This window comes from Orcinus orca, chromosome 1, assembly GCF_937001465.1.
Source record: "Orcinus orca chromosome 1, mOrcOrc1.1, whole genome shotgun sequence".
Classification (NCBI taxonomy): domain Eukaryota; kingdom Metazoa; phylum Chordata; class Mammalia; order Artiodactyla; family Delphinidae; genus Orcinus; species Orcinus orca.
This window is the reverse complement of record NC_064559.1, coordinates 101,343,239-101,367,205: the sequence shown is the minus strand read 5'-3', so window position 1 is coordinate 101,367,205 and position 23,967 is coordinate 101,343,239. Positions and strand designations below refer to the sequence as shown.

Below are 23,967 nucleotides of genomic sequence, written 5' to 3'. Positions count from 1 at the left end.
AGCACATTTTTCATTATTAAATATCTTCTTGTTCAGTTCATTCCCTAATCTCATTAACAACCTTTTCAGTGCAATCTGGCAATCCATTCTATTAGCTAGTAGTCTCAGCTTTATGTTTTTCTGTATATTTTATAAGCATGCCTTTTTAGTCTTTACCCAGATCCTTTCTTTAATTCATCATTCTGTCTGAGGTAGGGAGAAATCCTCCATTATCACAACCCAAAAGCCTCTCAGGATTATTAGGCATTGGGTTGTTTTTCTCCCTGATGGAGGAACTTTCTGCAGCACTGTGAGTCTTTTTATTTTTTCTTGATTCTAGGGCCTTATTATTGATTTGATCTTATTAATGATAACTATAGTTTCCCCTGCCTCCAAAAAAAAACTTTCTATTTGTAATCTCAATTACCTTCAACACAGGGTAGATTTTGACAAATGGAAGGTCTTTTGTTCTAGAAATCAACTAGGTGGGGGCAGGATCAGGGAAGAGCTCAATTTCTTCAGAGGAGAGGAGGAGAATATTTTGAGGTTGTTAAATAGAATAAAGTAGATTTCCATGTTTTGATTTTGGGGAAAAAATTGCCAGGATATAAATGTTAATTGAGCAAGAAGCAAGAAATTGTAAACCATGATTTTATTTTTGCTAAAAACCAAATGAAAACAACCAAAGAAATAAACTGTGGATATGTGTTTATGCATGTTTGAAAAAGTAGGGAAAGATATACAACAAATTAGTGACACTGATGACTCAAGAGAAGTAAGACTGGAGGGGTGAAAAGGAAAAAAGAAGGTTCACTTCAACTTTAATATTTGAATTGTTATGAGTTTTTATTATTGGCATTGTTTTTTTTTAAATGATAGGAAGTTAAGGTCTTGGGAGACTATATTGATTAGGTAGGGATGAGTCAGATAGGTTTACTAAGGATTTGGGAAATTTAGAAAGTGCCTGAGAGGGTAGTTTAGTAAGATTAGAGAAGTGGCAGAATGTTGAATGGATTAGAATCCATTGTAACCCCTAAAGATATACTATATATATATATACACATATATAGGCTAGAGAGGAAGAAATTCCAGAGATATTTCTTTTTTTTTTTTTAATTTTTGGCTGTGTTAGGTCTCTGTTGCTGCGTGTGGGCTTTATCTAGTTGCGTGGAGCGGGGGCTACTCTTCATTGAGGTGCGCGGGCTTATTGCGGTGGCTTCTCTTGTTGCAGAGCACGGGCTGTAGGCATGCGGGCTCCAGTACTTGTGGCACGCAGGATCAGTAGTTGTGCCTTGTGGGCTCTAGAGCGCAGGCTGGGTAGTTTTGGTGCACTGAGCTGCTCCGCGGGATGTGGGGTCTTCCCAGACCAGGGCTCCAACCCGTGTTCCCTGCATTGGCAGACAGATTCTTAACCACTGCACCACCAGGGAAGCCACCAGTGACATTTCTAAGAAAAAAATCAAACAGCCTTTAGTGACTGAATACGGGAGGAAAACAATGAATGTCAAAAACAAGCTTCCACACTGGGCTTCTGGGGGCAAATGCTGACACGATCACAGATAAGGCAGGAGGACAATATAGGGCTTCCAGAAGCCTTTCTAATAATGAATCCATGCACGATTCTAATGAATCAGCGCACGATTCTAGTACACAGGTGGGTCCATGAACTTTTTTTTTTTTTTTTTTGGCAACGTCCGGCTGATAACTGCATTTGCATGAACGCATACACTGGCTTGTGTGACGTACTCTTAGCTCCGGGAGCTGGCTGCACACCATCCGATGACACTTGCTCTGGGACTGCTTAAGGGTTAGGGCTCCACTTCCTACGAATTGATACTGAATGCACTATCAATTCGTAGCTAGCCTTCGGGTTTCCCAAAGCTACCTAGAAACAGCGCCGGGCTCCCGTACCCACCCGAGCTTCCGAATAAGTGAGGAAAAGAGGGCGGAGGCCAGCGCCGCGCACGCGCTTTAATACACGCAGGCGCAGCCTCTCTCCTTCCTGATAATCTCTCACAGCCGCCCCACCTCCGGGAAGTAGTTCCGTCCCGCCCCCCGAGTGCAAAGGAGGGATGCTATTGGGCACACCGGTTGTCCATCAGGCCGGTCTCTCTTCTGCTCAATACCATTGGCAGCCCGGGAAAAGGCCAGCGGGCCGACGTCGGCCTACCCCTTCGAGACTCAGCGCCACCGCGGAAGCCGCTATTGGCGGAGGCCAGGGACCGCAACTGCTCACTTCCGGCGCGGGCCTCCACGATTCCTCCCCCTCCCCCGCCGTCGCCCTCGGTCTTCCCACCCCCCGCCCTTCCACCATGGCCGCGTCTGTGTGGTGTAGGGAGAAGCTGGTCCTCCTATAGCGCTTACTGCCTCACCCTCACTCCTGGGGGCCGGAACCAAAGGAACCTCGCTCCCCAACCCTTGGGGCACCAGCCAGGAAGGTTTCCTACCCCATGCTTCAGGGGCAGGACTTCTCTTTCCCCCACCTCCTGAGGCAGAAACTTAGGGTTTTCGCTGCTTCTCTTAGGGTCAGAAGCCAGAAAGGGCTCCTCTTCCACTTCTTCAGGACAGAAGCCTCTCCTACCCTTCCTGTAGGGGTGCAGACCCTTACCCCAGCATACTTAAGAGCTAACGGTGTTTCCTCAGCACTGCCACTCCAGAGGCAGGACCTGGAGGCCCGTCTGCCTTGCCTTCTGCACGGGAGCGGCCCTTCGGAGAGGAGGGAGGAGTGGAGAGGCCAGGGAACCTTTCCTTCCCCTCCCCCACTTGTCCCTCTTTCCCCCCAGTCCCTGGCAATCCCCAATTCCCCCTTTCTAGGACTTCCCATCCATCCACTCCCTGGCCTTTTCCCGTCTCCCGGCTGCAGCCATGGAGTTACAGAAGGGAAAGGGGGCGGCGGCAGCAGCAGCAGCAGCAGCTGCTTCGGGAGCAGCGGGAGGTGGAGGAGGAGCGGGAGCAGGAGCCCCAGGAGGGGGGAGGCTGCTACTTGCAACCAGTTTGGATGCCAAGGATGAGTTAGAGGAGGTAGGTGTGGGGGGGTGGGGAAGGGAGTTAAGAAATGGGGTTGAGGAGGGAAACTGGAGCGAATACGGGGTGGGGGTGGGGGAGGAGGCCTTCACGTGTTTTCTAAGACAGCACAAACACTGCTACAGACTTCCTGCTTGTGAAGGAGGAAGTGTGGGCCAACTTCCTGGACGGGTCGAAACAGCAGCTACTAGTGTGAAAATGGTGGGGGGGTGTTGATGAGGAAGGGATACAGCATCCAGATCAACTGAATTTATCTTTGACATTCCTTTCCCATTACAGGCCACAGCTATTATTAATATTTACCCTGTTTCATCTTAGGTCATACATTGAGTTGAGATGTAACGTATGTATGTGTAGGTGTCTGGGGGGCTGATAGGAGCTTGCAGTAGACCGTGGACCCTTCCCGTTAGATAGTATTGACTTCATGTAGACACCATCAATTGCCGGTGATGTTAACTGGGCATTGAGAATGAGTGAGGACTTAAGGAAAAGTGAGTTGTGTTTTGTTAGGTAGTGGGGTGAGGTGCGGGGTGAATGGGACCTAGGGGACTCTCCTTCAGAACCAGATAGCACACACACAAAGGAGAGAACACATAGATGCTGAGAAAGAGGGTAGGATGAGGCGATGCAGTGGGCCTGAATGGGGATTTTAGACTACTGAATAATTGACCCGACCCTCCCCGACTTGTTCCTCTTGCCCTGTCCCTGACAATCCAGAGTTGATCATTTATCCCTTTCCACTGCTGTACATGAAAAGACATACTTAGGAATATGAGACCCAGAAGTGGGACATGATTGCTGGACTGTTTGTAAGACCTAATGCATTCAACTTAGTGGTTATCCAGGGACAGGATGAGTAAATTATTAGGCTCTGGCTCTTCACTGGCCATTTCCCTGCTTCTGACTTTGTCACTGCTCTGTATCAGATGTTAGAGGGTGGTCAAGCAGATAGGTGGAGTTCATAGTTTAAATTTGAAAAAAATGTTGGTGCAGATACAAGATGGTGGAACATACACGCAAAAAAGCTTTGTGAATCAAGGAGCGGCTGGATAGCAGCTTTGTGAATTATCCATCGCAAGTGTCTGTTCACAGACCGGCTGGCTTCCCATCATGCTTCTCCCCCATAATTCTGTGTGCATTTAGATGAATCAAAGTTTGTTTTCTGCTGTTGTTTTTATCAGCTAAGGTAGATATAATTAGGAACATAAACAATACTTCTAAAAGTAATGTATTCCCAAAATAAATACAAGTGACTTTGCCAGGATTGCCTGGTAATTTAAATTATCTGCGTTTTTAGAAATGGCCACTGTCACTGTCAAAGTATTTATTGAGCCCTGTGTTCTATCTAGCACTGAAACTCTAGAATTGTAGCAAGAAAGTCATTGACTACCTTTGATCCCTACACCAGTTGGGTAGAGGGGAAGAGACCCCAAGGGTGGCGAAACGGTTTATTCCCCACCCTGATTGCTGGAAAGGTAGTCCTGCTCTAATTTGTACCACAGCATCCTGTTCTTCTGAGTAGTGATACGTTTGCTAGTAAGCGAAATGATATGGCAGAAGGGGACCACAAAAGAGAGGAAGCATTTATTTTCTTGCTTTTTTGGACTGTCTTGAGAGTGAACTTTTAAACTGTTTCCAGAGAGAAGGGGGAGGGAGGGCCTCCTTTTTTTTCTGATATCCTTTGTGGTGTAGATGTTTCCCAGAATGTGTCGGCCTCCCCTCTTTCCTTCTTTGACCTTTGTTCTTTGCATTTGAATTTTCCAACAAGTCTTGCCACTGCTTTTAACCCCATGTATTTGGTTCCCACTAGACCAGAGTGTCTCTAAGGTCAAGACTTACTGGTTTCTTCCTCTGGGTCTCCGCACAGATCTCTGCACACGGAAGTTATCAAAACCTGGTGTTGACTGATCTCAGCTTGTTCTGGCTTGGTTATTTTCCAGTATAGGCCCACCTATTGCCCAGGAATACAGAGGCAGTAGCTTCCTGACCAGATATATACTTACTCTGTGCTGAGTCTGATAGGAAAATAGAATGAGGAAGACCCAAGGCCTGCCTTCCAGAGCTTATCATCTGAAGACTGAGTTAATACGCTCACAAGAAAGGTAAAAACAAAAACCCAGCGAGGGTAGTGAAGAGACTGGAGTCATTACAGCTGGGAGTGATGAGAAAGCCCCTTAGAGGCCTGGAGAATGAAGCACTGGTGAAGAGCATCCCAGGCAGGGACTGTGGCTTTTCTACCCAAGGGAGCATTTGTTGTATCCTTTCTTCTCTTTGGCCCTGTTCTTCTCTTTGAATGGGAATTCTTGCCCACCCCCATCCAGATTTGAGGAATGAGATGAAAATAGTGCCAAAGATTGGAGGGGTTTAAAACATGTAGCTCCTAGTTTCACAAGGCTTCAAAGCTCCCGGTCACTCCTCTGTGGAGAAGGACCCTGTCCACTTTGAAATCAGGCTAAAAGCAGAAGCTGTGGCCCAAACAAGTTAGAACTTCCTCTTAAGCTATGGACAAGTCTCAGGGTTGCATCTGGTTAGAGGTATGTCCCTTCCAGGTTTTCTCCAAGGAGTAATTCACGTCCAGTCTGTGACGATTCTCCAGGGAATGGGCTTTGAGTCATCTCTAATTTTTTTCCCCTTAAATCCTAATTTCACATAAAAGTGACTCTTGGTTGTAGAATACTTGGAACCCAGTTCGTTCAGTAGTTCTTTACTAATGTGGGTCCTTGGGGATTTTGTAGGTCAGATCATATCTTCTTTTCCTTAAGCCTTTGGATTTTAGTCCCTCAAGGCCACTGACTTCCCGTAGAGGGGCAGTATTTAATATACAGGTTTTTTTTAATTAATTATTTTTAGCTGCGTTGGTCTTCGTTGCTGCGTGCAGGCTTTCTCTAGTTGCGGCGAGCGGGGGCTACTCTTCGTTGCAGTGCGCGGGCTTCTCATTGCAGTGGCTTCTCTTGTTGTGGAGCACAGGCTCTAGGCGTGCGGGCTTCAGTAGTTGTGGCTTGCCGGCTCTAGAGCGCAGGCTCAGTAGTTGTGGCGCACGGGCTCAGTTGCTCCGCGGCATGTGGGATCTTCCTAGACCAGGGCTCAAACCCGTGTCCCCTGCATTGGTAGGCAGATTTTTTTTTTTGGAACATGTTGGGGGTAGGAGTTTATTAATTAATTAATTTATTTTTGCTGTGTTGGGTCTTCGTTTCTGTGCGAGGGCTTTCTCTAGTTGTGGCAAGCAGGGGCCACTCTTCATCGCGGTGCGCGGGCCTCTCACTATCACGGCCTCTCTTGTTGCGGAGCACAGACTCCAGATGCGCAGGCTCAGCAGTTGTGGCTCACGAGCGTAGCTGCTCCGCGGCATGTGGGATCTTCCCAGACCAGGGCTTGAACCCGTGTCCCCTGCATTAGCAGGCAGATTCTTAACCACTGAGCCACCAGGGAAGCCCAATATACAGTTTTTAACAAACTGTATGTTCACCTGGCCGAGGGAGGGGAAACTGAGAGGTTAGCAATCCTCAGACTTCAGTCTCCAGCTTCAGGTGTATACTTGCAAACTAGAAGACCTCCCCGCTTTCTACCCCCACTCCATCTACTGCGCTGTCATGGAAACCATGGTCAGGTAATTTTAGTACTAGAAAAATTATTTTAGAAGCTCCTAGAGATGGTAAATATTTACTCAGCTCTGAGGTGCCGTTGTGAAGGGCTTACTCTGAACAGAGTCATTCTGCCAGCAGTTGTTGGCAGGTGCGTGTGTGATTCCATCTTTACAAAGGGCCTCTGGAGACTGGGGGGGAGAGGGGTACTGCTGGTTGATTGTAGGGATCTGGCTTCCTGCAGCCCTCTTTGAGGGGATGTGGTCCTTCAATCATTCTGAATGATTTGTAATTAGTTCTCCCATCTCTGTTTGGGAAAGTAGTTTCTGTAGTTCAGGAAGAGCAGCATCTTTTATATACTTCTACTGCCTAGGAAGGACTGACCCTCACATTTCTTTCCTCATTGCTTTTATCCACGCCTCCAAATTCTGGACTCTCCCACTTTCTACATCCTTAGCTGGGCCTCACTGTTCCAAGAGGCCACTTTTATTTCTTGACCGGGCAGTGACCCATAGAGTTGACTCAGGCCTCTGAGTGGAGCTTAGAATATTGAGGAGGGGCCTAGAGAAACCTGGTTTAGTCCAAGGTCTCTGTGTTACATCACAGCTAGAAACTAGGCCAGCCCATAGGGCTGTGTATCCAGCTTTGCGTGAGGACCTTGGTGCAGGGTCCATCCATCAGGCCTCCTCCCCTCTCCCGTTACTCTTCTCTCATAGAAGGCAAAAGTAGGAGAGGAAGCTTTGCAGCCTGGTCAGGGACTTACCCACGTCCTGTAGTAGGAGGGCTCAGTTTTCAGGGATCTTTGAGGGCATGCCATTAGCAGTAGTGGCAGGGGGCGTTGGGGGGCTGTCTGGTCCTCATGGACTTAGTTGTGTGATCGCTGAGCTTTTTCACAGATGGAATAGAGTCTAATTCAACTGAGGCTACCTGCTAGGTGCTTTCACGTATGTTATCTTGTTTAATCCTCAGAGCAACCTTGTGATATAGGCTTTGTCTCTATTTTTCAGGTAAGAAAACCAGGGTATTATAAGTAAAGGATTAAATAAGTCTTGGTAAGTTAGGTAACTCACCTAGGTAACTTAGCCTAAGGCTTGCCAGTGGTGGAGGGACCCTCTCTTCCTTGCTTGTCAGTTGGCTCCTCAGCCAGCTGCTCTTTTGACTTCCCTCGCATCTCTGTTGATTCAACAGAGATTTCTTCCTTTTGGTAGGAAGTAATATCTAGGGTTTTAGGATGCTGTGCTGCTGCTTGCTCACCGTCTTCCTCCACTCTGAAACTGTTTGTTAACCCAGGCCGGATAAGCAAGGCCTCCCAGAGCTCCCAGCAAGAACACCCTGGATTTAGCAACTGGAGGAACTGGTCCTCCAGTCATTGATAACTATCTGAGGAGGAGAGGGATAAGATTTAAAAAGAGAAAATACAACCTGAGGTTTTTTTCCTCCCTCCCCCTATCATATAGGAGCTGGGCTAGGTAATGATGGATCTCAGAGTTCGTGGGAGAGGTGGGTTGTGAGATTTACAGCTCAGCTTTCCTGTGATCTCACAGCTCCTTTTCACAAGTACGCAGGTGCTGTTGATTAAGGCTCAGCGCGCTTATCTGACCTAATTTGGAGGATAGTCAGACCTGATGCTGGGTAGTGATGTTGTCAAACCTGGGTGGCTTTGGGCCTAATTTAGGTTGAATTTTTGTGGCTATGGGAGCTCCTTGTCTTAACACTCAGTTCTGCTTTGCTCTTAGGTAGGGACGGACGTAGGCAAACTCAGGATGATGGTCAAAGGAGAAACATGGTGGTCTTTCATTCCTAGACCTCTTTCCTGTTGCCCTTATTTGTCGGTTCTTGACAATGTGGTAGTTCTCAACAAGATGTTTTGTGATGACCTTTAGGATTGGGGGAGGTAAATTGTCTGCCTTTGTCCCTGTTTTGCTAGCATCATTATCACTGGGAATTGGTAAGTGGTTTTCTTAAACAGTTTTGGGGTTAATCCTCAAGATAAAATTTTAAAAGACTCAGGAAGTAGTTTAGGTGGTAATAATGGAGAGGCTCACTGACTTAAATGAGATACATTTTGTCAATATTTTCTCAGTGTTTAGTAGTAAATGCTTTGGAACAGGATCAGTGACTTAAGATCTCCTTAGAAGGTTGAGCACATGCTGTCTTAGAGTTAAGCCTTTGTAATTAAGAAGGGTCCTTGGATGGACTTTAATGCAGCTCTCCCCACCTTTGTTTGACTAAAGACCCAGGAAGGTTTTAGTTTGGCCTTTTGTTCTTCATTAGTCCTTTTCTTTCCTACACTCATTTTTATTTTAAAGTTTGTTTTTATCTTTTTGGAGGGACATTTCAAACATAAAAAAATAGAATAGTATAATTGCCCTGGAGCCATCACTCTGCTTCAGTACTTATCAGTACATGGCAATCTTGTCTTATCTCCCTTTAGTCTCCTCTGGATTATTTTGAAGCAAGTCCAAGCTGTATCGTTTCATCTGTAGATATTTCATATGTATGTCTGTGAGAGATGGACTTTTTTCTTTTTAACATAGCCACAGTATCATACCTAAAAACATTAACAATAATTCCTCAATGTAACAATATACTCATTGTTCAAACTGACTGTCTCATAAAATTTTTTTTTAAAGGTTTTTTCCTTAAGTTCCTCAGGTGCTTTATTGTTTGGTTTTTTTTTCCCTGTGTCATGGCTTGCGGGATCTTAGTTCCCCAACCAGGGATTGAACCTGGGCCCACAACAGTGAAAGTGCAGAGTCCTAACCACTGGACCACCAGGGAATTCCCATAAATTCTTTTTATAATTGGTTTTTCAGATCAGTAATCAAACAAGGATCACACATTTGTTGCATTCGGTTGATATATCCCTTTAATTTTTTAATAACTTTTAAAATAATTTCAAGCTTAGAGAAAAATTGTAAGACATAGAACTCTCATATACTCTTCACCCAGATTCACCAATTGTTAACATTTGCTGCATTTGCTTTTTCATTATCTCTCTATATACATGTTATTATTTTAATGTTTTGAGAGTAGGTTGCAGCTGCAGTGCCACTTAAGATTTAAATACTTCCGGGAGTATTTCCTAAGAACAAGGATCCTTTGTTACATAATACCTGTTCTATTTTTTTTTTTGCGGTACGCAGGCCTCTCGCTGTTGTGGCCTCTCCTGTTGCGGAGCGCAGGCTCAGCGGCCATGGCTCACGGGCCCAGCTGCTCTGCAGCACGTGGGATCTTCCCGGACTGGGGCACAAACCCGTGTCCCCTGCATCGGCAGGCGGACTCTCAACCACTGCGCCACCAGGGAAGCCCGATACGTTACTCTTATAGTACATATTCATATTTTACCACTTGTCCCAATTATGTCCATTATAGCAGTCCAGGATCACACATTGCATTTAGGTGTACTGTCTCTTTAATTCTTAGTCCTATCTCTGTCCCTCACCTTAAACACTTTGATAGGCCAGTTATCTTATAAATCTCTCTCAATTTGGGTTGTCAAAATTTCTTCATGATTAGACTGAGATTATTCATTTTGGGCAAGAAAACCATAGAAGTGATGTTTAGCCTTTTCAGTGCACTATATCAGAGATGCGTATGTCAGCTGTCAGTCTGTCTTGTTATTTGGGATATTAACTCTGATCACTTGGTTAAGGCGGTATCCTTCAGGATTTCCTACAGTTATTTTCTCTTTGTAATTAGTATTTTGAACCTATGTAAATATTCTCTTGTGAAAGTTTTGCCTCTGGTTTTACCATTCATTGATGATATTTGCCTGAATCAATTATTATTCCTGTCATTCCTTCTGCAGTTTTAGTTGGCATTCCACTGTAAGGAAGAGCTTTCCCTTCTTTATTTATCATGTATGTACATATCTATCTATCAGCACAGAATCATGGATTCTTATTTTATTCAAGGGGTTGAAATCGTAAGCCTCTTTTTTTTTTTGGCCACACCTCGTGGTTTGTGGGATCTTAGTTCCCCTACCAGGGATCGAACCCAGGCCCTGGCAGTGAAAGCACAGAATCCTAACCACTGGACTGCCAGGGAATTCCCTTAAGATTCTTTTAATACATGGGGTTCTCCCTCCCTGCTTTTTTCCTTGCAATTTAAATGTTAAAGAAATCAGGAAGCCTGTCATGATTTATACATTCTGGACTTTGCTGATTATATCCTCATGGTGACTTGACTTGTAAACTGGTAGTTAGGTCTAGAGACGTGATGAGATTTAAATTTTTAAAAAGCTTTATTGGGGGCCAGAAATACATCACAGGTGGTGGTATGGAGCACTCTGAATTTTTTCTCACCCCTTCACAGAGGTTGGAAAGATGTATGAGCATTGTGACATCGATGACTACTGGTGTCTCAGAGAGAGAGGCCAATGACGCCCTCAATGCCTACGTGAGTATAATACTCTCCCCGTACCCATTTCTGCTTCTTTGAAAGCTTTCAGACATGATCAAAAAGATGGAAAGAAAAAAAAAAAAAAGATGGAAAGACTTCAGTGGTTAAGAACTAGGGGGTTTAAGTTAAGGTCTTGGTTTCCTGAACCAGGCTTCCCAACTCCTCTCTTTCTTTCTTTTATTTATTTATGTACTTTTTATACAGCAGGTTCTTATTAGTTATCTATTTTATATATATTAGTGTATATATGTCAATCCCAATCTCCCAGTTCATCCCACCACCACCCACCTCTCCTCACTTTCTTTCTTAATGTGGGAATCCCATCTGTTGGAGCCTTAGGTGTCTTTGAATAACAACTTTAAAAAATAACTCATAGTTCTGTGGTGGCTTTTTTCTTTGTAAATCATTCTCACATATTTGATCTTTTACATTTCTTAATCAGTCTGTGAGGTTGAAAGGATTCAAAGTAGTACATGTAAAGGATTTAGAGTAGTTTCTGGCACATAGTGAATGTTCAGTAAATATTTCTTACTTCTTAGTAGTAATTATTCTTATTATGTCTTCACCTTACAAATATCAGGGGTTCAGTGATTTGCCCAAGGTCTTGACTTGGTAGGTGCACTTGTTAATCCATGAGTGACTCTTTGTAGCTCCCTTTCTACTAAAGGCTGTTACGGTCTGGTAAAGGTGTGGAGTAGGGTTTTGTTTTTTTTTCTCATTTTAAACACTCTTTATTTTCTGCCTCTATCCTTCATCAAGCCTTGGAGAAAGCAGTATGGGTCCATCCTTTCCCTCCACCTCTCTCCTAAAACAGATGCCCCATCACTTTTAGGAGAAGGGAATCATCAGATTTAACAGTTGATGATTCTCCTTCGCAGGTCACTCAAGAGTCCCAAATTTTCTGGGAGCAGCTGTGCTCAAGAACTTCCCTCCTGTGAGTGACAGCTAGTTTTTTTTTCCCTCATATCCCAGGTATGCAAAGGCCCCCCACAGCACGAGGAAATCTGCCTGGGCCTCTTCACGCTTGTCCTCACCGAACCTGCCCAAGCCCAGAAGGTAAGACTCCCTTCTCTGGACCCACACTCCCTTCTCAGATATGATCTGAGAATATGGTAGAACTTATGGTTTAACTGGAATAGTACCACACCCTTTGACCAGGGCTAGATCATCTTGTTCTCCAAATATAGTTGCAACTCCCTTTTTACTCAGTAAATTGGTCACTCTGACTAAAGTCCTTTCTCTTTTTCCAGATTCTGAAGCTAAAAGGCAAGAAAAGGCAGTTGTGAGAGTGAAAAAGCATTTAGAGAGTTTTAAATTGTAGACTTAGGGGCTTCCCCGGCAGTCCAGTGATTGAGACTGCCCCTTCCAATGCAGGGGGTGTGGGTTGGATCCCTGGGCCGGGAGCTGAGATCCCACATGCCTGGCAGCCAAAAAACCAAAACATAAAACAGAAGCAATATTGTAACAAATTCAATAAAGACTTAAAAAAAAAATTGTAGATTGATGAGTCAAGGCTAAAAGAGGTGGGATTTAATCCAGAGAAGAGCACAAATATAAGCAAGTCTGTTGAGAGTTCTTATCCAGAAGAGCGTGACTTGTAGTTTGCAGGTTTTATCAGTGCAGGTGAACAGAAACCAGGTTTAACATTGCAGCAAGTAGGATTTAAATTAGACAGCTTGGGAGTTCCCTGGTGGCCTAGTGGTTAGGATTCCAGGCTTTCACTGCCGTGGCCCAGGTTCCTGAAAGCCACGCAGGGCAGCCAATAGATAAATAGATAGATAGGTAGATAGATAAATAAATAAGTAAGACAGCTTAATGTTAGGTGAGGCAGTAATAATGTAGTGATTAAGAGTACACTGGAAAAAAAAAAAAAAGAGTACACTGGAGTCAGACTTCCTGAGGAATACCGTATGAAAATTAGTTTGGGGTTCTTCACAAATAGAGGAGTCTCCTTTATGTGGAATGGTTTAAGAGAAGTCCTTCCTGAGGCGAGGGACTGAGCAGGATGATCTCTTTAGATTCCATTCTTTCTATAAGAAAGGAGCAAAATCCTGTCTTTTGCCTCTCTAGATTTCCACTTTCTTTGTCCTTGAATCTTGCATGATGGTTTAGAAACATATGTCTGGTATCTGGCATTAACTGCATGGCACTGACAAGAGAAGAGCTTGGAGAGGGGGAATTCACTGTTCTCCTTGCCCCTTCCTTGAACAAAAGGAGTGTGGAAGGAAACAAACATGCTCTATGTCCAGCATTGTGTTCGGCTCTATCCAGACACATTTCATTTATTTATTTGTTTTTTCTTGGCTGCGTCTGGTCTTCATTGCAGCACACGGGATCTTCGTTGTGGTGCACGGGCTTCTCTCTAGTTGTGGCATGCGGGTTTTCTCTTCTCTAGTTGAGGTGCTCCAGCTCAGTAGTTGTGACGCGCAGGCTTAGTTGCCCTGCGGCATGTGGGATCTTAGCTCCCGGACCAGGGATCGAACCTGTGTCCCCTGCATTGGAAGGCGGATTCTTTTTTTTTTTTTTTAAATATCTTTATTGGAGTATAATTGCTTTACAATGTTGTGTTAGTTTCTGCTGCAGAACAAGTGAATCAGCTATATGTATACATATATCCCCATATCCCCTACCTCTTGCGCCTCCTTTCCACCCTCCCTATCCCACCCTCTAGGTTGTCACAAAGCATCGAGCTGATCTCCCTGTGATATGCAGCAGCTTCCCACTAGCCATCCATTTTACATTTGGTAGTGTATATATGTCAGCGCTACTCTCTCACTTCGCCCCAGCTTCCCCTTCCCTCCTGGAAGGTGGATTCTTTATCACTGGACCACCAGGGAAGTCCCAGACACATTTCATTTAATCCTCTCAAAAAGCCATGTGAAACTGGTGGCTTTGTTCTCTACCCCCAAACCACTCCCAGTGTACCTGTAAGAAACCTGGAGGTCAGACCCATTGTCGTTTGTTCAAGGAAAACCAAGGGAAAATCATTCCTAAGGACAAGGACGGATGCCCATGGTCCCCTGGCCTAGCTGTTGGAATTAACCTCAGGGGAAGGACTTACGGGCGTGGCAACCTGATGTGTTTGTACTCCTGATGCCAACTGGAGCAGGATCTGGGGTGAGGGTGGGTGGTAGGGTAGCAAGTATTCACAAGTTGGTGAATGGCCTTGGGAACCAATGCCCTTGGTTTCCGAGGCCATTTCTGGGCTGGGACATTGTTGAGTTAAATTGGCATTTCAGGGACTTCCCTGGTGGTTCAGTGGCTAAGACTTCGCCTTCCAATGCAAGGGGTGCAGGTTCGATCCCTGGTCAGGGAGTAGAGATCCCTCATGCCTCGCGGAAGCAATATTGTAACAAATTCAATAAAGACTTTAAAAATGGTTCACATCAAAAACATCTTTAAAAAAAAATTTAGCATTTCATTTTCATACTGAATTTATCATCGAGATCCTTGAAGACAAATGAATGTCTCCAATCTAGTGTTGTTAACCAGTAATGTGATCCAGCCTAGCCCCTCTATTTTAAAGAAAGTGTTGGCAAAGATGGCGGTGAAGGGTTGGGGTTAAGGTTTAGTTTTCTCTCACGTGGTGGGTTTTTATACGTACAATTAAAATCTTATTTAGTCATCTTAGTGCAAATTCATCTTGCCCGCTGGTTTTATTTGTGTTTCAGGTGAGATCTGAATCAGCTAGGGTACATCAGTAAACTTCAGTGAAGGGGGCAGGGCCCTGTAGTATTTCTAGCTCTTTGCCTGACCTGGCAGTGAGAGGCCACAGGGCTGTGCGTTATAAATGCTTATTATGTCATGAATTTGGCCATCCAGACATGACAAGGAACTAGAGCACCTTGTCTTTTTTTTGCTCTATGACAGCCCCATGAGGGTGGCCCCAGGCCCTCACCTTGGGTCTCATAGTTGGTTGATAGCTGCACCAGGATTATGTGCACATGCTGGAGGTTTCCAAGTACATCCCCTACCTAGGAGCCTTCTAGGCTGACAGGCCCCCAGGTCAGGCCTTTTCAGACAAAGGGGGTGGAGACAGGACTTAGGAGGATACAGTTTTTTTGTTGTTGTTTTTTGTTTTTTGCGGTATGCGGGCCTCTCACTGTTGTGGCCTCTCCCGTTGCGGAGCACAGGCTCCGGACGTGCAGGCTCAGCAGCCATGGCTCACAGGCCCAGCCGCTCCGCGGCATGTGGGATCTTTCCGGACCGGGGCACGAACCCGTGTCCCCTGCATCGGCAGGCGGACTCTCAACCACTGCGCCACCAGGGAAGCCCAGGAGGATACAGTTTTAGGCAAGTGAGGAACTATCAGGCACTGACTCATTCAGAGGCCTTGAGCCAGGTCAGAGTATGGTAGAAGAATCTGTGACCTCTTACTGCTTTAATCCTTCTCCCTAAAAGGGTGATTATCTTACAAAGTACTTTCTGTACTGCAAAAGTTTTAGGTAGGAGTTACTGTTGAGGACTGATCCTAATGCATTGTTTTAGGCTTCAGTTTAAAACAAGGGGAGTGGGACGTTCCTTAAAAAACTACAAATAGAACTACCATATGACCCAGCAATCCCACTACTGGGCATATACCCTGAGAAAACTATAATTCAAAAAGAGTCATGTACCAAAATGTTCATTGCAGCTCTATTTACAATAGCCCGGAGATGGAAACAACGTAAGTGTCCATCATTGGATGAATGGATCAAGAAGATGTGGCACATATATACAATGGAATATTACTCAGCCATAAAAAGAAACGAAATTGAGCTATTTGTAATGAGGTGGATAGACCTCGAGTCTGTCATACAGAGTGAAGTAAGTCAGAAAGAGAGAGACAAATACCGTATGCTAACATATATATGGAATTTAAGAAAAAAAAAGTCATGAAGAACCTAGGGGTAAAACAGGAATAAAGACACAGACCTACTAGAGAATGGACTTGAGGATATGGGGAGGGGGAAGGGTAAGCTGTGACAAAGCGAGAGAGAGGCATGGACATATATACACTATCAAACTTAAGGTAGATAGCTAGTGGGAAGCAGCCGCATAGCACAGGGAGATCAGCTCGGTGCTTTGTGACCGCCTGGAGGGGTGCGATAGGGAGGGTGGGAGGGAGGGAGACACAAGAGGGAAGAGATATGGGAACATACGTATATATATAACTGATTCATTTTGTTGTAAAGCAGAAACTAACACACCACTGTAAAGCAATTATACTCCAATAAAGATGTTAAAGAAAAAAAAAAAAGGGGGAGAGTGTTTCCTAAGGGTTTATTTGGAGTTAATTCTGTCACTGGAACAGAAACCTCAGGGTGGGTTGGAGATTCTGCTGTTCCTACATCTCCATGGCCTGAGAGGTGGGAGGTGGGGATCCTGGAGAAGGTGGTAGTGGAAACTGAGTCTTGAACACATCAGAAGCCTGCTCTGGGAAGGCATGAGCTGAGCAGCCGCTGTCAGTGCTGGCAGGCAGGTTCAAAGAGTTAGGACCAGCTCTCTGGGACTTCTTAGTAGGTGGAGCTAAACACGAGAACTTAGTTAAGGAGAGAGCAGTCAGGTATTGGTGGAGAGTGGAACATGCATGGCGTGGATCTTGTTCCAGTTCTACCTTCTTAACTTGCGTTGGCAGCTCTTGTGTTTATATTCTTTGAGTTTATTTCCTATTTGATGTCTGAACTGAATAGCTGGGAGCAGGCCTGGCTGGGGGACTGCAATGTGGTGGGAGGCTAAGTTGGAGGCCTTAGCTTCTGTGCAGCCTCTCGCTGTCAGTAGATACAGGTGATAGGAAAGGGTTTAACATTGATGCCAGGTTCCCTCTTCATCAAAGGTCAAGTCCAGGCCCTGGCAGTTCTTGGTTCATGCTTCTCTCAGCAGGCAGCTCCAGAAAGAAAGCTGGGGGCTATGAGGGCCTAGGCTGGAATATCACTACTCCCAACACAGGACAGATACGCTACCTCAGCACCATTCTGTCACCTCTCCTTTCTTTTGAGAGAATACCTCTCCTCTGTTTCCCACTGAGTTTTTTTCCCCATCTACTTATCTTCCAAGCCAGGCAGCAAACTGGCACAGAGTTTGGAGAGACAACTGCAGCATCAGGAATATGATACTCCTGGTACCATGAGCTGCCATGTGTTACCAGCAGTTGTGGTTGATAAGGTCCCAGATGGAGCATGGAATTAGGCAGACAGAATCTGCTTGCTTCATCTGACCCTGTGTCTCCTGAGGGGCTGTCCTCCTTCCCTGTCCTGGGTCTCTTCTGCATTTCTGGGATTTCTGCTTTTGTTTTGAACAGACAGGGCTCCTCTCTGTTCTCCTCTCTGCTCCTCCACTACTGATTAGTAGTGTCTCTATCTTTGGCCTGACATAGGTTTCCCTTCTGCCTCTGCTTCCCTCAATCCTCTGCCCATCCTGTCACTCACTCCTCCAGGGGAGGCTCCAGGGCTGAACCACATTTACTGACCGGCACTTGGCAGTAGGTCACTGGGTTCTCTTATCTCTTTCTTGTTCCCTTGCTTGTACTGTTGATCTCCCAGCCCTCCTTCTGCAGATGCATTCAGAAGATAATCAAATTCTCCTTTGGGTTTGAAAAGTTTATGGCACATGGGGGAATCTCTAAGTGTTCGTATTTTTATCAGATAGATTGTTTTGACTTAAGGACAATAGAGGAAGTGGAAGTAGCAATAGCTAATCTCTTAGGAGTCCCTAGACACACCAAGGCCAGGGAGCAGGGGTCTTGAGGAATATCAGCACTTCTCTTTTGAATGCTTAGGATGAACGAGTTTAGAAATGTAGTAGTCACAAAGCCACTCTAAACGCTTACCTACATCCCCAGCAGCCTCGTTTCCTTTTAGTTATTTCTTTTTTTTTTTTTTTTGCGGTACGCGGGCCTCTCACTGTTGTGGCCTCTCCCGTTGCGGAGCACAGGCTCCGGACGCGCAGGCTCAGCGGCCATGGCCCATGGGCCCAGCCGCTCCGCGGCACGTGGGATCCTCCCGGACCAGGGCGCGAACCCGCGTCCCCTGCATCGGCAGGCGGACTCTCAACCACTGCGCCACCAGGGAAGCCCCTTTTTAGTTATTTCTAATGGTGGTATGGGGTGGTTAAGAGCATGGAGGGTAGAGTTGCAGTGCTGGGACTTGAGTCTTCCTTTTATCTCTAATGTGACCTGGGGCAAATCACTTTGACCTCTCTGTGCCTGTTTCCTCATCTGTAAAAACAGAGATGTTAATAAATAGGGTGATTATGTGATTCAAATGCAATAAAGAGAATATAAAGTTTGTGCACAACGCCAGTGCATGTTCCCTATTATAATTGCTATTATCGTTGATGCTGTCCTTGCTACTGGCCTTCTAAGGTTGTGGGATACTGCCTATCTAAATTTTACCCTTTGTGCTGAGACCCGGACAGCGTAGAACTCAGCAGGCTAAGGAGATTGCTAATGAGGTCCCCTAAGATGGTCCTCCAGGAGTCTGGTCTCTGTAGAGAGACAGGGTGAGAAAAGCTCTAGCGGGAAGAGAAACAAGAGCTCTCAGAGGAAATTGGCATGCTTTCCCTCACCTCCCCCAGAGTTGGGTGTGCTTAAAACCCCTCCTTTTTTAATACTTGGCAGAAGCAAAGGGCAGCCCAGAGAAAAGTAGAAAGGTGTTTAGTTAAGGAAGTTTGGTTTGGTTCTGCCCTTTCTTTCCGGGGTCATGGTCTCTGAAGCCTCTTTCCTTAATACTCCTAGCCTTTTACTTCATCTGGCTGTGTCAATACAAGTCTAAAAATCTCTTTGAGATCCTTTCCAAGCTATTCAACCAAACCCATTCTGCAGTGACCTTTTACTGGCAGATGAAAAGCAGATGGCCTCCACCTGTTTTGCTCAGCTGGTGGCATCAAACAGTATGACGCTTCCTAAGAAGGGAGGTAGGGGACAGGGAGCCTTTCTTAGCAGGCTTTTCTGCCTTATTAGAGTAGGTCAGTCCCTTTTCCCCACCCTGTGTGACGGAGCAAGGGGTAGGCTTGGGGTGGAAGGATGGCATCCAGAGTGGAAAGTCTTTGCGTTGGTGGTACAGTGGTGAACATAGCTGCCTTCCAGAGTGGAAAGTCTTTCATTGCCACTCATATCGCATTGGTGGTATTCAAGTTGGAGAGGCCAGGGGGCAGGGGGCCCACAATGAGTGGGATCAGGAGCCTGTCCTCAGCTTGCTGGCTGCTCACAAACCTCACTTCTCACAGTGTTACCGGGACTTGGCTCTGGTGAGTCGTGACGGCATGAATATTGTCCTGAATAAAATCAACCAGATACTTATGGAGAAGTACTTGAAGTTGCAGGATACCTGCCGTACTCAGGTAAGGCCAGAAAGAAAAGAGAGATCCAGCTCAGAGACTTAACAGAATGGATCCTCTCCTAAGGGGAAGGGAAGGAGGAATCGGGGGTAACATACCACTACCTTTGTACACCTAAATTCTAATGTGATTGGATTAGCCCTTTTCTCAAATTCACAGGACTTTCTCTTCATCTGTCTTTTCCTCTCTCCTTTAGTTGGTGTGGTTGGTACGGGAACTAGTGAAGAGTGGGGTTCTGGGAGCCGATGGTGTTTGCATGACATTCATGAAGCAGATTGCCGGTGAGTTGGATGGCAAGAACGTAAAGAAGAAAGGAGAGCAGCCCAGAGCGTAAATCCAGGCAATGGAGAATGATTAAGTACCTGAGGGACTTGATTCCTGGATTGCTTAGACTCTTTCCTTTTGACCCAGGCATCTTCTGGCCACGTATGTTGCAGAAAGAAATTGAAAAATTACTGGGGGCCTTTTGAAGCAATAAGTCTTGCCTCCTTTTCCTTCCTGCCAAACTCGAGGCCTGGTATAAAATAGTTGACCTATTGTAACCAGTCCTCACTCTGGGGTTTCGTGGCATATTGGATCAGGAAGAATCTGGAAGGAATGGGGAGAGAAGTAAGGGCAAAATAATTGGTTCTCATCACACTGTACTTTCAGAAACCCAGGCATCTTCTCTGGCTCCATCTCAATGTTCTGAACACTTGGGGCCAGTTTGAGGGACGAACTGTGTCACAGAACAGACCCTGACATTTAGGTTTTGTTATCTTCTTGGCATCAGTGACATCTGTCTGAGCCACTGAATATCCAAGAGGCCTGCCCCTGCTACTTCTATCCCCAAAATTACATGTGTTTGTTTAAAAATGACCCTGCCTCTCTATCTCACCATTGCCCCTTGGTTCTTTGCTTCCTCTTCAGGATTTTGTACAACACTGATGCTCCTGTTGTGACGTGTATAAACCTTAATCTATGTGATGTGTGACTCTGTGAACATGGAATTTTTAAATTAGGACCTGGGGCAAGGCATAGCATTGTTGTACTGGCTGTTTTTATCCACTCTCCTGGTACTTTCTTCCCTGTTTGGCTTCTCCCAAATAGGGAGTCCCCACTTCTCATCCTAAGACTTTGGTCTGGCATTACTGAATGTTTAATTCAGCCCCAGGAAGTTTCATAGCAAGCACTCAAGACGGTGATACCTGGAAGCAAGAAACCCTTGGCCTGTCATGAGCCTGACACAGGATTTGGGACATCCAGTGGCTGGACCGCAGCTCTTGCTAGCCACCTGCACTTCTCAGGCCCTGTCTGAAATACCATCCTTTCTTTCCAAGCATGGGCTTTTCATATCTCCTTCCCAGACATTCCCTTTCAGGGGTCAAAGTATTCCCATTCCAACCCCCTGTCTATGGAAAAGTAGCAGTTCTGGTTTCTGGAAAAATCCCAAACTTTCCCTTCCCTTCTCTCTGGAGTCAAAGGGGGAAACTTTAAAGTGTGACAGAACAGAAGACAGTCTTTCCAGCACTCAGAACATCAGTGATGGGATAACAGTTAGGGATGGACCAGTAGGATGGTGAAGAAGTGTACTGGATTAGCTGAGTCACTAATCAGAGCCATTCTGATTCTCTGTTTTCTCCCCCTTTGATCAGGTGGGGATGTTACGGCAAAAAATATCTGGTTGGCAGAGAGTGTTCTGGATATCCTGATGGAGCAGAGGTAGAGTCTATCGTGAAGGGTGGGGCAAGAGCCAGATATGGCCTCAGTGGATGTGAGTGTGGGGAATGGGGATGCAAGGGTTGTGTGAGGACTGTTAGTGGCCCAAGAACACCTTAGGTTAGAGGGGATGAGGTGGGGGAGGGAGAGACCAGTGTATTTGTGGCAAGTGAAGGAATTAATGCCATGGTATGGCTCAGGGATGAAGGAGTGGGAAAGAAGGTCTTTGCTAAAATCTCTCGGAGCCCAGGAAAAACTCGTTTCATCTGATAAGGGTTTATTTTTGATCCAGACCTCCATGGAATGTTTATCTTTTGGGGGGAGGTGGGGGAGAATGAGCTCAGCAGAGTAGGGCCAGCCAGCCACCCAGGCCTGGTAGGTACCCCTTTTCTCCCTTCCAAGACTATCCATCCTACCCATGCCCCCCTTTTGTTGAAGTGGCACAGGCGGTGGTGGGAGTGAGGAGGCCACTGAGACCAGTGGTGCAGAGGGCATGAGGCTTTCCAGCTGATTCTTTCCCTTCCCCATCAAAGTAAAGGACCAGAAAATATGAGGGCTGTTCCATATATGAACTTGTTTGGGGGTGAGGCCTACCTCTGAGTCCTGTGGCCTCAGTCTTCCTGTTGCTTGATTTCAGAGTCTATTCTGGGAGAGGACACCAGAGTAGTCACGTGATTGAGAGGGCTGATAACCTCCATATTTCCGATGGTTTAGAAGAATGGACCTCCTCCCTTATTCACACTTGTGAAAGAGGTGGCTGTGTTCTGTGCTCTGCCGGAGCTTGCAAGCTGGGCCAGGTCTGCCGAGCAGTGCCACCTAGTGCCCTGGGCCTGGATGCGCAGCTGCAGGTGCGGCTGGCGGCACTTCTTCCGTCTTTGGTACCAGCACACAGCACATGAGATCCTAGTGGTTTCTTACCAGGTCTCTGCTTCTCTTAGGTCGCTGTACCTTCCTAACGCCCTGGGTCAGAGGGTTTCACTTTCATCTCTCTTTCTGTTCATTACCCCATCCCAGGATTCAGTTACATTCATCACTAGCAAATCTTTCTAAAAAGTGATTTTTCTCATTTTGTCCCTGGTGCCAGATACCTCCTGTTCCCATACCTTAAAGCAGAATTCCGCTCATTTGGGCAGTTAGAGTGCAGTCTTAGTGTACAGGTGTCAGATAACTGCCCTACCTTTTCTCCTGCCCTCCAAAAAACTCACATCCTTTGATGCAAGTGAGTCCCTAGAAGTTTAAAACTGTCCTCTTCCACACCTTCCCTGTCACTCCTTCCCAAGTGTTTCTAGGGCTATGGAATTAAAAGATAGCAGGTGTGGGAGGGAGACCCATCCCTGTGTCCTTGGCTGCTGCTTTCATTCTGTGAAAGGAAAAGGCCAGAGTCTCTTAATTAGGTGGCTTGAGCACTTTTCCGGAATCAGGATGTTGCCTGGTTGGATTAATTAAACTCCCTGTCTTCTTCCTCTGGTTCCCTGCCTTCCAGCAGGGATGCCAAAGCCCTTAAAAACTACTTGCTTGGGGGAGACAGCTCCCCAGTTTTGGTGCTTTGAGCCAGCATTGGAGTCTTTGTAATCTCCCCACTGTGTCTTAACACCCCTTTTCAAGCAGCAGGGAACGCACAACTCTTTCATTTCCCCCTTTCCTCAGGGAACGTCTAAAACTCCCGGGAAAATAGGTTTGCTATCCAAAATCTCGTTCTTCTTTTCAGGTTATGATTTAAGGCAGGTGACTCATTGACTGGGAGTGTGGGATCAGTGACTAGAGAGCAAGCCAGGGGAAGGTTTGTGACATGGTGGGCTGCTAATGACAAGCTGACACTGTGTGTTCTGAAATCTCCAGGGTCCTGAAAGGGTCTTGGTAATCCCCAGAGGTCCTTGGGCCACACTTTACGAACCACTGACTGAGGGACACTTCCAAACCTTTTTCTTTGTAGTCTGAGCCAGGCAGAAGCTCTGGCTTATCTCTGTCCCTTGTACCTCGACAGTGCTTGGCACACGATAGGCACTCAGTTAATGTTTGAGTGACGGAGTCAACAAACAAAATTATTTTACTGGAAGCTAAGTTCTTACGTGGTAGAGAGATTGCTTTTATTTAGCACTTAACCTTTATCGGGCACTTGTTAGAGTGGGAGGAAGTTGTCCCTACCTTAGCCAGTTAATAGTCCAAGATAGTTAACGACAGCAGGAGTGGCCAATTAAGGAACCAAAAACTTAACTCCCAGTGTTAGTCATCAAACATCTGTGAGGCACTGGAGCCAAGTGTGGGGGTGAATTGGGAGGGTCTAGACGGAGTACAGGTGCCAGTGTCTTCCCTCCCTGCAGGGAATGGGTATTGAAGAGCAGCATCCTCATTGCCATGGCTGTTTACACATACCTCCGCCTCATCGTGGACCACCATGGGACCGCCCAGCTGCAGGCCCTGCGGCAGAAGGAGGTGGACTTCTGCATCTCACTGCTTCGGGAGCGGGTGAGGACAAAAACAGTGTGGGGAAGTGAAACCCAGGATGGGACACCTCTTTCTGTTCTGTGTGGTGACCTGGGGTCAGAGGTGTTGTGTTGGAGAGATGGAGGTGGTTCAAGGTCGGTTGTTTTTTCATCACTCTAAGGCAAATGAGGATAGAAGGATGGAGAAATTAGTGTGGAGTAGCCCTGGTTCCTAGAATGCTGCCGGTTACGCTGGCATCCGAGGGATTTTCCTGGTCAGCTTCATGAACACTGTTGCACAGCACACCACAGACAGAAGCTGTCTTGTGTTCCCACTGTTAGGTTGTCTCCCCCACCTACCCACCTGGGTAATTGCCAGGATCACGTGGGATTGAGAATTGTCCACTGTCAGATCTCCCAAGGGAGACAGATGCTAGAGTTAAGCTGTCTAATGCAGTGGCCGCTAGCCACATGTGGCAATATAAATTAAAATGAATTGAAATTAGGGCCTTCCCTGGCGGTCCAGTGGTTAAGACTCTGTT

The 23,967-nt window shown here is 46.1% G+C and overlaps 1 protein-coding gene and 1 long non-coding RNA gene across 2 annotated transcripts in view; one reads left to right on the top strand and one right to left on the bottom strand.

Annotated features, from left to right (window-relative positions):
• Positions 1–613: 613 nt before the first annotated feature.
• LOC125964223 (uncharacterized) lies at positions 614–1,934 on the bottom strand. Its single transcript, XR_007476998.1, has 2 exons — positions 1,726–1,934; positions 614–1,426 (listed from the first exon to the last, which is right to left on the bottom strand). It is a non-coding gene; the product is annotated as an uncharacterized LOC125964223 (long non-coding RNA).
• A 328-nt stretch (positions 1,935–2,262) lies between these two features.
• The window catches only part of INTS3 (integrator complex subunit 3), a 39,261-nt gene continuing 17,556 nt past the window's right edge, over positions 2,263–23,967 (top strand). Inside the window, exons 1-7 of the mRNA XM_012538595.3 lie at positions 2,263–3,000; positions 10,902–10,985; positions 11,961–12,044; positions 19,194–19,307; positions 19,501–19,585; positions 20,939–21,005; positions 23,324–23,468. Of these exons, the coding sequence (XP_012394049.1) occupies positions 2,845–3,000; positions 10,902–10,985; positions 11,961–12,044; positions 19,194–19,307; positions 19,501–19,585; positions 20,939–21,005; positions 23,324–23,468 (735 nt within the window). The 5' untranslated portion in view covers positions 2,263–2,844. The remainder of the gene's footprint in view (positions 3,001–10,901; positions 10,986–11,960; positions 12,045–19,193; positions 19,308–19,500; positions 19,586–20,938; positions 21,006–23,323; positions 23,469–23,967) is intronic.